Below are 13,338 nucleotides of genomic sequence, written 5' to 3' on the forward strand. Positions count from 1 at the left end.
CTATGAAGCTTCTACCTTCCTGACACACTTCAGGAATAGCATTACACGGCCCATTTACTCAACACCTCAGATGTGACTTCCTCATACTGTGTCTTTTCACAGCACACATACAGACCCAGGTGGTCCATTTAGGATGAAAGCACTCTTGATTCCTGCTGTTCATAGATGGTGTTTGACGGCTACGTGCCCTTTAGCTTCGATGGCCGGGCTAGGCGCAGAACAAAACCTGAGCTGGGTGTACTGGGGAGCTATTTTCTGTTTGCTGCTAATGGTGAGACTTTGATTAGAGATGAAAGAGGAAACGCAAAGTAAACAAATTGCACTAAAATGTGTGGTTATGCACACAAAGCATTCAGTCTTTTTTTTGTCTGTCTTTTTGTCTGTTTGCATTTTTTGCCTGGGTCCGCCTACATGCATCTGACTGAAAGCATGAAGCATAATAAGGCTTTTCACTAACAGGGTTGGGTTTTCTAATGAAGACATTAATTTGAATTTGTAGGCTCATGAACCACCAGGCCACCCGCCCACGCAGAGATGACATTTCCTCTTTGAACTGACTGATTACGTTTAAGCGCTTTTTTTGCAGCCGTGTTTCGTGCAAACCTTCAGCAGCCTCCAAAATCTTTGATAATCCGGCTCCCTTTACTAAGACTGTGAGAAGGCTTGTTTCTAAAGTTTTCAGCAGCCAAAAAGGGACTAGCATGCAGACTTTCATCGTTAATTCAAGAGGCTCAACAACAATGCTTCATTAACCATTTAGAATTAAAGCCTTTGGATTGTTTATGGCCAGTTTCCATATTGTTTCATAAATGAATTTGCATTTGGTATCAATTCATTGTAGCTCTTAATTTGTGGATAAGGTCAACAAGCTGAACCAACCACACGGGGCTGGCTGCAGCTCAGGAGGCAGAGCAGGGCTTCTGCTAGGCCAGAGTGTCCCTGTGGCAACACACCGACCCCCAAGACGCTCACGCACGCATCCATCGGAGTGTGAGTGCTAGACTGAAAGCACTTGGAGGTGCTCGTGTGAATGTGGGTGTGAGGGGCAGCAGTCCGTTTAGTGTTGACCTGTCGTGCAGATCTGAATGTGTTTAACAGACAACAGTCTGCAGGTAGAAGTCAAAGGTAGAACGTGGATTCCTGTTCTGAATATATGAACATGTGATGTGACAAATGCTTATAGTTCCTTGCAAATGCTTATAGAGATGCATTTTTATTAACTCCTCTCTGCAGCATATTGGCGAATAAACAGATTGAAGATTCATTTAGCAGAGATAAATTGGAGAGTGAATCATCCTTAAAGCAAACCAGGTGCATGCATAGTGCATCTCACTGAGCTCAGTCTTTTTCCCGTCTCTGTCTTTCCAGCCGCTGAGACCCTGAGCGTTGCACGCTGGCCCAGGCCACATTGATGCTGGTGGGCACTGGCCTGTTCCTCTCCCTGCCACCTGCTTCTCCACAGCTCCCACGTCTTGAGCCATCATGGCTATGAGCCGTGACGCTGGCTGTGAGAGGCTGGACCCGAACTCTTCTACGCAGACCAGCGGTCTCACAGACATCATGGCCGCCATGACAACAAAAGACTCGGATGGCTCAGCCGCCAGCGGCGCGAAGAACGGTGGCTCCCAGCAGGACGTGGCTCAGGCCAAGCGGCCTCTTCCGACGCGGCCTCACCTGACTGGGAGGAAGCTGTCTTTGCAGGAGAGGACGCACATCTCCCCTCGCAGGCCTACTGTGGAGAGTAAACGGGTGTCCATATCTGACTCCCAGGTGAGATTGTTATCGCCTTTCAGCTTCAGTGTAAATATGTGACGTTTCCTTTCACAGCGCAGCAGTACCAGTGTGAGGTTCATTAAAGACATGAAGCTAGGTGCTAACCACCTCCTGGCCACATGCAGTCTTTTCTCCTGCCATCTACAGCTTCTGATTTGGGATAGTGGGTTTCTGAATTTGGGTGTGACAGGTGGCATCATAGCAGGGAGTGAGGTGCACGCTGACAGACGGCAGCTTGTCCTGCTCATGACAGCAGTTGTCAAAAGTAGACACCACCAGCACATCCTGTAGGATGGTGCGTCTGTTATTATAGGCGGTGTGTGAGTGCGACAGTGTTCCAGCTTTGTCCCTGAAATGTAGTCTGGACTGGTCCACGTGTGCTGTGATAATATGTTGGAGTGTTGGGGCAGGAAAAAAGAAGCAATTTTATCAGATTAGATGGACACGACGTGCTTTCAGGCCTGCGTCGTGTTGCTGAATGCACCAGAGGAGACGTAGGGTCAGCCTGGGAGCAGCTAAACATGTGACCCGTGTGTGCACTGTATGTCGAGCCTCGGCCTCAAAGACCCCACTTTTACGCTCTGTGGTTTCACATTTGTGTAGGCACGGTAAAGGCTCGTCGTGCTGTTTTACAGAAACCTTCAGGTTGCAAACGACCTGCTTCGTTGTCTTCTTCCCGGAGCTTCAGGGACATACGAGTGAGCAGCAAACCTGCAGTGATGCACACGGCTGCTGCTGCTTCACGTCTGGTACATTCAGTGCGAATGGAGAAGAGCACAAAGGTTAACTGTTACAAACAATGGAAGCTAATGAATCTGTTTAAAGTGCATGTTGTTACTATCAAAAACAGTTTTGCATCTAGTGTGTAACGACTGATTTACCGAATTATGGCTGATTTACATTTCTGTGGGGCGTCTTTGTAGCAGTCGTCCACTCGTCGGTGGAATTTATCCTTGATGCTGGTGCGGTGTGTGTTAATTATCATGTCATTGTGTACCAGTGTATCATATGTGGTGCCAGCTCCACTTCTGTAACTGGACACATACAGGAACTACTGAACAGGTACTGAGCTGGCCAATCACAGCAGCTGCAGGCTGGGTCAGCGCGATGTGTGGCTACATTTCTGCAGAGCTGCAAGTCTGAACCAATGCTGAAGGTTAGTCGCGTGGTTTCAAAGGGATTTGCAGTTACATCTCAGGTTAGAATGTAAATTTCCTGCTGAAGCATAAATTGAGCCTCGCATGTCAGGAAAGTCCTGCCTCTGGGGCCACAACAGCTTTCGCTGCTTGGTGTATTTTATTAGTTGAAGTTAACAAAGTCACGTATCCTGAGGAAATGGCTGCATACATAATTGCCTGTACTAGTTAGCTTTGCATAAAATCAAGCTAGCTCTGTGTGCGCGTGCATGCGTGCGCGTGTGTCTTGAAATGTGAAAGAAAGCAGCTTAAACCTGAGTCTCTGACTAGGGCTGCTCGATTATGGCAAAAATGATAATCACGATTATTTTCACTGAAATTGAGATCACGATTATTTGACGATATTTATTTCGTCCGCCAGAGCTTATATTATTTTTTTACATGCTGTAGTGCCATTTGTGGGAGCATTTCAAGTTGCTATACATCAATACAACTGTTATAGCCCATATTTTAATAATATGTATGCATTAAGTCCATAGTAACTACATTAATTGCAAAAAAGTGCAATAAACTACAAAAAAATTGAAAATCGTTTTTGTTTTTACATATATTTCTACTTGGAGAAATTTAAGAGGTTTATCCCTCAAAACTTTAAATACAAAAAAGTTGCAAAAAATAGTTTACAACAACAGGAAATTTATTTTGAGTGTCTTCATAGTTTTATTTTGGAGATACAGCAATTTTTATACACTGCAGGAAAAACAAAAAACAATCCTATGATGCAAATTTGCAAAGCATGTGCATCAAAATAAACTATTTCCAGCAGTGCAATTCGAGTTCTAAGGCCTACAAGTAAAAAACTAAATTTTCCGCAAAAATGACGTCACTTGCGATAGTTCACGTTGACGTCTTTTTCAATGTGGGAAGTGTTAAGAACAGCTGATCGGATCGGCAAAGCGTGTTTCTGGAATATTATGTTTTTGTTCCTGCAAGCTCTTTTTGTGCAATTTTTGCAAAGCTTTATGTGGAAGGAAACCGTGACCGAGGACAAGCTGATGGCATAAGAAGTAAGTACAACTCCTCTGGTTTCATATGCAAAAAAATTTATTGTGCTAGCTTACACGGTTCAGGTTCTACAGGGATTTAAAAATAGTTACACAAAACGAGCATGCTGCTCTGACCGGCTTTAAAGGTTTAACAATAACAATGTATTGAATAATGACTTTAAAAAATAATATAAAATAGTGTGCAAATACTGATAACAGTGCAAATGTTTGCAATATAAGAAATAAATGAAAAATGTGAACTTTGCAGTGTTGCTCTGTGGTGCAGCTACGACACCATAGCAAAGTTTACACACTGTGTCTACTTGATCCACGTCTGACTCCGCGAACCCATAATGTTTCCACACCACTGAAGGTTTTTTTTTTTTTTACCTCTCTTTTCAACCAACGGCAGTCACTCTCCTCTCCAAATAACTTCTGCTTAGCTTTCCGAGCTTCCCTCGGGTCCTCTTAATTGTTGTGACGCGTGTTCGAAATGCAGAGCGGTGCGCTTGATTTGCCACATGGAGCAGCGCGAGAGTAAAGCATGAGGGAGGGGCTAATAATCGGCTCAGTCATTTTTAATGATCGTTGAAAGCCCAGATCGTAATCGTGATTAAAATTCGATTAATTGAGCAGCCCTATCTCTGACAGCAGTGATGCTTTTGTGTCTCACAGTGTTGACTCTCATTATTTGTCACCTGTTATGATTTCGGGGCCTTTATAGTCTGTTAGACCGGCTGCCAGTGCCGTGTGGCTCTGGGTGACTCTCGAGTCTCCTCTCTGCTTTTTCCAATTCAGATTGAACATAAAATATTTATGACAGCTGCCAGTACAGGAAACCCCTCTGAATTCATCACATTGCTGCCACAGCCTCGCAGACCTGTCATTGTGTCCATTCCTATCTGCAAATGGAGTTGCAGCTCCTGCACTGAACCATGAAAAAGGGCTCGTGCTGCTCGTATTTCAGCGTTCGCGCTGGATGTGCAGAACGAGGGTGGGAGAGAGGTTTGCTACGACTGGTAAAAGCAGACAGGAAGACGCAGCAAACACCTTTGTAGGCTTATCAGAATGAGCCAAATGAAAGAGGTTGTCTAAAATCTACATCCTGTTATTTCCACTTCAAAAAAAGACGTCTGTTGGTAAATTAGGAAGTCCTGCATTAAGTCAGATGATGAAACGTTGTCACCTTCCTCCTGCTGTCTTTTCTCTCTGTACTTGCAGTCTGTTCATAATGTGTTCCCCGTGCACCGTGGGAACTTTTAAGAGAATGATTTGTGTTTTAAAGTTTGGAGGATCTGAAGAACACTATCAACAGTAAGGACAAAAACAGGCATCATTGTGAGACGGTGTAATTGTACTTGACATGAGTGTCTATGGGCCTAGAGATGCAATTACACTGACTGCAGTAAAAGGAGGAAACTAATGCACCGACCCAGTCTGCTGGAAGAGTTGATGCAATGAGATGAATGCACCCGGCAACAGTGCATGCTAACCTAAATGCCCCCCAGTAAAATGTTTCCAAGCAGGAATACTGCGTGCTGGATTCGTGAGTGGAAACTGTACGTGACTCTCGGGATGGAGTTTGGCAGTCTTTGCTGCTAAGTATCTGCTTGTGTTTGTCTGTGCAGCGTGATACATTTTGCAGGCTTTTACACCAGATTACCATAAAAGCTGCTTTCTTGTATGACTACATGTACGTTAATGATGTTAATGCAGCAGCGGGGGGAGCTTGGAGTAAAGAACCAACGCAGAATAAACCCTCTTACTCTAAATTCGTCTCGCTTCACCTCATCTGCAGTTTTGTCCAAACAGATTGTAAAATGGATTTTTGCACCTTCAGGCTTCGGATGCTGTTTGACAAATTCTCCTTTTGGTTTTAATATTACGTCCTCAGGCTGCTGACTTTTAATGCCTGGTCATTGATTTCGAGTGTGTATTTGTTATGCACTGATATTGATCAGCTGTTTAGCAATGAATGCAGATGACGAAGGACAGGCTGAGGTCTGCAGGGAAACCGATGACAGCTGGGGCAGCCGTGTGAGTGTACGGTGACAGCCCCCCTCTAAAGATTTAGCGTGGGGCAGTGGAGCATTTCAGCTTGATATGTGCATGAGTGGCAGATGTATTTAAGGCTTTCTGCATGACCCTGTTTCTCCATCAGCCCTGACAGAGTATTAACTGCAGCGCTGCATCCACTGAGCATGTGCAAGCAAGCTGGGAATCCAAAACAATCCCTCCTGCTGCTCTTTTCTTTGGAATCTCTTCATTTTCCCTCTGATCCTTGACTGCCCTGTTTTCATTTTGTCTTTTTATCTCTCTTCAGCCAATCACAGCACTCCTTTTCTGAGTTGTACCCAAGCCTCAGTCTTCTGTCCCCTTCATAATAGTCCACAGTGCTGCACAGCGGCAGCGCATCAGCCTCACATCTCCTGCCGTGCCGACGCTAACATAACCAGCAGTGATATTAACCCACATTATAACGTTTTCTAAAATACGTTGCCTGTCCCGTCCTGCAGCGTGAGCTGGTGCTTTCGTCCTGCACGCTAACATCCGTGTTCTGCTACCACCTCTCATTCTGTAAACACGCCTCGGGTGACTGGGCTCGCTCACAAGCCGCCGCCCCCCCAGCTGTAATGAAATAAAACGACTGCTTTCTCGCACGCACATACGCATGCACGCACGCACACACACACGCACACACAGAGCAGTGATCACCTTTTGATTACTGACTCCACAGCCTTTGTCCCCACACCCCCAACCCTCACCTTGCCCCCTCCCCTCCTGTGCCGTGCCCCTGGCTAACTCTGCTGTAGCAGTGGTTGCTATGGAACTGCAAATCAGCCGTTTAAGCAGTAGCACTAATGGATCTGCAGACGGTAAACACACTGCAGACTGCATCGTCACCTACGGTCAGGAATAAATAACTTTCAGTGCACGTGTGAGCACACGAGCAGGAAGAACATTTTGTTTCTTCTTTTGCTTTTAGATGCTGAAATGATTCCTTATTGATTTTTCATGTTTGTCTGCTTTGCTTGCTTCTTAGGACTGTATCCAGTTGAACCAGTATAAGCTGAAGAGTGAGATTGGAAAGGTGAGTACCATCCGTGCCCTTGGCCTCCATTCAGTTTACAAAGCAGCAGTAACTGAGGAGAGGTCGGGCTGCATGTGAGGAAATGGACAGCGCAGAGCGTGGCCCATTTTCATTTTGTTCTGTACATTCCTAAATTTGACCCATCAAATTACCACGTGTGGGTTTATTTGTGGTTGGGTGTTGTTGGATGTTGCATCACCAACCAAAGGCCTGCACAACCCAGTTTCAGCTGGTGCATCACAGCCCAGGAGGGCCATTACATTTTTTTATCCTCCATATTTGTACATTTCGGCTGTGTCGTCTTTTACAGCTTTTTAGAAACAAAGAAAAACATTTAAATTTGTGAAGCCAAAGTGCTGCAAACAGCCCATTTTTTCTAATAGCCAACAGGGACGACTCTGTTTGCACAAAGACGTTCAGTCAGAATATAGAAATGACCCAGCTGCTATGGGATAAAGTCATTAAAGCCTTTACTCATTTATTAGACGAGAGCCGTAAAGCAGGAGGAGGACGGAGCTTTAGGGTGAGCACATGCCTGAAGCCAACACTGGACCACAGATTCATGGAGAAGTCACAGACTAGCACTGTTGTACTGAAGCGCTGCAGTATTTGTCGATAACCGCTAACATTGGCTTGCTAGCAGATCCACAGTGGCTTTAGCATGTTAGCATAATAGGACTGTCCAAGCAAAAACAAAGAGGCTGTAAAGGAGAGACTGGGTGGTTAAAGTATCCTGATTACTACACATCCCAGAATTTCATTCAATTATTCCTAAAACCAGACTTCTGCTTTATAGACACGTTGCTAAGGCGACTGCCTAGAAGGACCTATAATGACCCCTAAAATGAATTTAAGCTCAGATTAAAGTGATGTCAGACTTATGGGTTGTTGATACCCTGATATGACAAAAGCACACAGCAAAAATCAAAGTGCTTTCAGGTGTTTGTGTTTTGAAGCAGAAATGCATGTAAATGCAACATAAGAGCGTCGATATTTTCAGGTTGCACAGAAAGTCGCGATTAAAGAGAAACACTGTTGTGATTTGGATTTGGAGGAACTTGTCGTGTTGGGAACAGAGCAGAGGTACAACTGAAAAACCAAATCCAGTTGTGTGAAGTGCGCATTGTAGCCGGCGAGGCTAACCGTCTCAAACAGGTTAGAGAGGGAAACAAATACTGTCAGACTGATATTTGCTGTATATTCTCTTTGCGTGCTTTATATGCGACTCAGCTGCAGGCCACACGTCCAAGTTTACAAGCAGGAAGCTTCACTCACAGTTGCACTGTAAAATGCAGCGAGCAGTAAAATTGTGCATATTAAATGAGAAAAATGTCAGTTGCAGCTGCAGCGGTGCGTATTACAGTGGATTGCATCAAAGTCCTGACTGTTAACTTTTGAGAACAAATAAGTGAGTAAGTGGCGCCTTTAAGCTGTCCGGGCATCAGAGTCTATATATGATTACTGAACCTCTCTGAACATTCGGTCGGTTCCTCGGTGCAGAGCGCTGGCACTAAACACACATCCTCGGGTAGCGTGTGTGTGGGAGGACCCATTCTGTGCTGCCAGAGAATAAAAATGTTGTCTTTCAGTGGAAACGGTGCTGCCTCAAACATTCTGTCAGTGTGGCGCTGCCGTCTGCTCCGAGCGATGCTTTAGGAATCTGAACAGATTCTCTGAGCAGTCCTGCTCACGAGCTGCTCTTGTTTCGGTGCAAAGCTGAAACTACAAACTCAAAGTAGAGATTTCATGTTTGCAATGCTCGGCTGGTCTGCCTGTAAATGTGTTGTTCTGTTTTTGTATTGCAGGGCTCCTATGGTGTGGTAAAACTTGCCTACAATGAAGATGATGACAAACATTATGTAAGTTATTTGGTGGGAGCTTGTTTTACCGTCAGCATCCTTTAAGCTTTCATCAAGCCTCTCTCAGTCTGCTGCCTCCACCGAGGACCGGTGCTATCGATTCTTTTATTTTTGTTCTCCTTGTTGTGAATTTCATCCCTTAAATTGCATCAGTTGCTGTGGAAGAAACTTGGGAGTGAGAGTGGCGTCTGCTGCCATTTAAAGTGCATCTCAGGCCCTTTTATCTCCCTTCAAAGCAGCTCTGCTCTGTGGCCAGTTCACCAGCAGAGTCTGCATCGAGCCAGCACACAAACACGAGCTTGTTTTGGGCCGTTCCTGCCAGGTGTCCCTCCAAGTGTAAGCTGTTACCTTAACATAACTAAGCTGCCCTGTGCAGCAGGATCAATGTCGACGGTTTAAGATGTACTTTTGAACCAGAGGCAGCAGCAGCTCACTGCTAAACACAAGTCAGGAGTTTGTCCTGGTGCTGCATGGTAGTGAACAGGATGTTTATCCAAGGACACAGGCGAGCTCTATACAACAAGGAAAATAGTCAAACAAGGCAGTGCTCAAACGTGGCTCTTGAGACGGTAATGAAATGCAGTTTTAAACAATGTCCAGTGTGGAGAGCTGCAGTTTGTGTCCAGCCTCCTGAAAACTACCCTGACTGTGTGAACCTGTGAACTCGACGTCTAACAAGCGCTTGCTTTGAAGACGGAGCCGGTCTGCAGTTGCATGTGATGATACTGGAGCTGTATTGGTAACTGAGATTCGTGTTAACTCCTCACACTCAGGTCCAGCACGACTAACGTGTTTGAAACAGACTCTGATTATCACACGCTGGCCGTCTGATTCTTCAAAATAAATAAAAATGAATGAATTAAAAGCTTCCCGTGTACCGGCGGGATTTCTACATACGTGTGGGAAAGGTCTAATTTTTGTTGCACACGTCTGCAATTCACTGCGTTCTCGTGTTTAACTCTGATAGTTGAAACTGATGGAAGCGCTTCCTGCGCTGTGGGCCGATGCAGACTGGCTCACACGAGAGGCGCATCTGAAATAACAATGATGGGAATCAAAAGAGGAGGAGATGAGTAATGGTGACATGAAGGGTGATTATATTTCCTGGCAGTCTGAATTGGCAGAACATTAAACTGATTGGATTTTTCATGGAGAATGCCTGAGCCCACGTACAGCATGCACACGTCACTCGCTTCACAGAGGACAGATCACATCTCAACAGGACGCGCTGTCGCTGAGGACAACGAAGTGTTTGCACTCGTGATCAGCCGTGGTCAGTTTAAAGGGAAGTAAATGCATCATGTACCTGATGTTCAGTATGCAGAAAACAAACTGTGTCATTTGCATTTTTTGTGTATGTTTCTGCAGCACCCTGTGTCCTCTGTATAATCACTGTGCTCCACACCTGATGGGCAGGAATCCGAATGTGGCGATGCTGTTTGTCAGGGCGCCAAAACGAAGCAACTTCCTGCCTGGAAGTTGGGAGCAGTGAATTTGAAGAGCTAATTATTAACAGATATTTGATTTGACTAAAGGCAGAGGAAGCTCCAGTTTGTTGTTGTTTGTGACACAGAAAGAAAAATAAGCTGCGTAATATGATGTCACTGTGTCGTACACCAATCCATCAAGTCCACAAACGATGACGTAATTGTTGTTCCTTTACCCCACAACCATAACGTTAGCCCCCTGACCCCCACACCTCCACCCCTCACCCCCACCTCACTTTTTTGTATTTTGCTTTTTCCATGTCGCAGAACTATGACATCACAACAATGTGATTGGTCGATACTGAACCTGGTCCAACTTTAATTTTGGCGTTTCAGGACCAACACGGTGACATCAGCTGCAGGTTACAGATGATGAAGTGTTCTCGTCCTCACTGAGGATGAGACTGAACTCTGCATCATGTCAGGGTCAAATGCAGCGTTTGGTGATCACAGCAGTCCCCATGTTTGACATTCTGTTAGTTGTCCAATGAACTTGAAGCCTTTAATTGCTGAAGGGTTCATGCAGCACTTTTATTAAACCCTTAAAGTGAAATAAAGCTGAAAGTCTCACTTCAGTCACGTACTTGTAGTTTGATATAAAACCCATTGGTGTGGTGTACAGAGGGAAAACTGCAGGAACCCAAACACGTGATGTGCCCGTAGTCCAGAAATGTGCAAAAACAAAGCTGTGAGTGGTATCGGTGAATATTACGTGGTGCATGCTGCTAATTCAGTTTTTGTTTCATCAAATTGCAGCATGTTGCACAGAAAGTGGAGTTTGCCCTGCAGCTCATCCAGCCTGTCAGTAAAGATTACCTGATCCAACCTTTCTGCTCTTCTTATTTCATCTGTTAGCAAAGTTAATGTGTCGCGTGTTTACTGAAAAACCTACAGATCAGAGCGCTGAAGGCTCTGCAGCAGGCTCAGTGGTGCAGTAATGGGAACGATACGATGCCTTAAGTCATTTGAACCTTCTTATCCACCTCCTACTACATCTATTTGCTGCTGACGCACTTTTGGCTTCCTTTGATCGGCGCCACACATGAGTCACGTTGCCGCCTCAGTGCACAGTCCATCTTCAGCCAGGCTCGCGTTACATTTTGATTGTGTGTTTACGCACAGGCAGAACACCATGTAACTGTGCACAACGCAGGATCTTCTTCTCTGCCAAACCTCGTTTGTGCACAGTTAGAGCCATGGCGACCAGTTATACAAGAAACCAGCAGGCTGTTCATCACTGTCACAGTTTGTGGTGTAGAAATTAGAGATGGCACGATACCACTTTTTTATGTCCGATACCGATATCATAAATTTGGATATCTGCCGATACCGATATGAATCCGATATTGTGTTTTTTAATCAACAAAACTGTTTTTTAAAATATCTTGCTGCATTTTGCAAGTCTGCAAGTTCATACTCAAGTTTAAAACAACAACTACACTAAAGCTATTCTGTTATACCTGTATACAAAAAAAATATTTCATAGTTCAGCAATACTGATCAATCTAATAAACTTAAACCTACACCATCCTCCCTATTCTGGTATTTTAAAGAGTACTTAGCATAAATATTAAGCAACCTAACTAATAGGGTTCCAACTCCCAGCAACAACAAAAATAAATAAATAAAAAATAGGGAACCACCCCTCACGCTCCACCTCATGATGCTTAATCGACGTAATCAACCTTAATTTGATGCAGTGTGAAAAAAAAAATGCACAGAAATCAATTATTTTTCAAGAAATATTAAATAGATTCAACATCTTTCTTCAACAAAATTGCAGACTGCACAGATGGTACCTTCCCAAAGGACAAAGTACTATAGCTTACTAGGGTATATTAGACTTAACAGTTACTATATACAGTAATGGACTTCTATACATTTTACATCAAATTAAAACTTTGGGTGTCAGATAATTATTTATTAAAAGCTAGACATTTTAAATGAGAATAAGAAAGAAAAGTATGTCTTTGTGCCCCCTTTTCCCTGTTAATGCCCTATCGGCCCCCCTGGCTAAACTTTGCTAGATCCGCCCCTGCACAGTTACCAGCGTCAGCTACGTAGAAAAAGATCCTCGAGTAGAAAGTAATATTAAATAAATTCTAACAACAGCTGATCAAGCTTAAACGTGCTGCTGTTGTTCAGCCGCTGGTTTCCTCTTTCTGGTGCAAAGTGGGCCAAAAACAAACAAGAGAGACGGACTCGTGACAGAAAAGCCGATCAGCTGATCATTAAGCAGTTTCATGATTGAAGTAGCAGCCGGAGAGCGAGAGGCAGTCGCTCGTTAAGCTTAACGCAGGAATGCTTTACAAACATTCAGAGATGGACTTACACACTTGCTTTACTTCTCTCGGGGATAACTTTGTCGGAGATGAAATGCCGGGTTGCTAGCGAAGCTCCAAATGCTATCCAGACCACCGACAGGTCCCGCATGCCACAGCTGCTCTATCACGTGATGCATACTGCTCCGACGTGCTAACGTTCTGAGGTGAGTTACGGTGTGTTGCAAGTTTTGTGAGGTGCTTTCGTGATATTTAATGGATCGGATTACATTTTTTATTTTTCTCCGATATCCGATCCAGTAATTTAGGTCAGTATCGGACCGATACGTAATATCGGATCGGTCCATCTCTAGTAGAAATAGCAGAAAATGTTCCTCCTGCCACAAATTACGAATCAGTGGATTCACATTGATATTGTGAGTGTCTGTTAGAGAAACATCCAGTGAATGTTATTACTTTCCTTTTCCTTTGCATGACCAGTTCCTTACAAGAGGCCAGGATCACTGCGACACGACGTGCACACACTCAGCTGTGCTCCAGGAGCCGCTTGGTTTTTCCATGAAAGATTCCTCAGATCTGCTGAGAAACGCCGCCTTCACTTCGTACAAAGAATTTCCTGCTTTGATGTTTGTGCACGTTGGGGCGAAGGCGGCGTCCACACGAT

At 44.5% G+C, this 13,338-nt stretch overlaps 1 protein-coding gene across 2 annotated transcripts in view; it reads left to right on the plus strand.

The window, feature by feature from the left end:
* camkk1a (calcium/calmodulin-dependent protein kinase kinase 1, alpha a) overlaps positions 1-13,338 on the plus strand; it is a 54,172-nt gene that overhangs the window by 16,599 nt on the left and 24,235 nt on the right. For both annotated transcript variants that reach the window (XM_085419821.1, XM_085419822.1), the window contains exons 2-4: positions 1,369-1,770; positions 6,999-7,046; positions 8,852-8,905. In XM_085419821.1, the coding sequence (XP_085275947.1) occupies positions 1,483-1,770; positions 6,999-7,046; positions 8,852-8,905 (390 nt within the window). In that variant the 5' untranslated portion in view covers positions 1,369-1,482. The remainder of the gene's footprint in view (positions 1-1,368; positions 1,771-6,998; positions 7,047-8,851; positions 8,906-13,338) is intronic.

The sequence above is a fragment of the Rhamphochromis longiceps genome, linkage group LG10, assembly GCF_057381845.1.
Source record: "Rhamphochromis longiceps isolate RC_006_pf linkage group LG10, R_longiceps_female_GT1.1, whole genome shotgun sequence".
NCBI classification, from domain to species: domain Eukaryota; kingdom Metazoa; phylum Chordata; class Actinopteri; order Cichliformes; family Cichlidae; genus Rhamphochromis; species Rhamphochromis longiceps.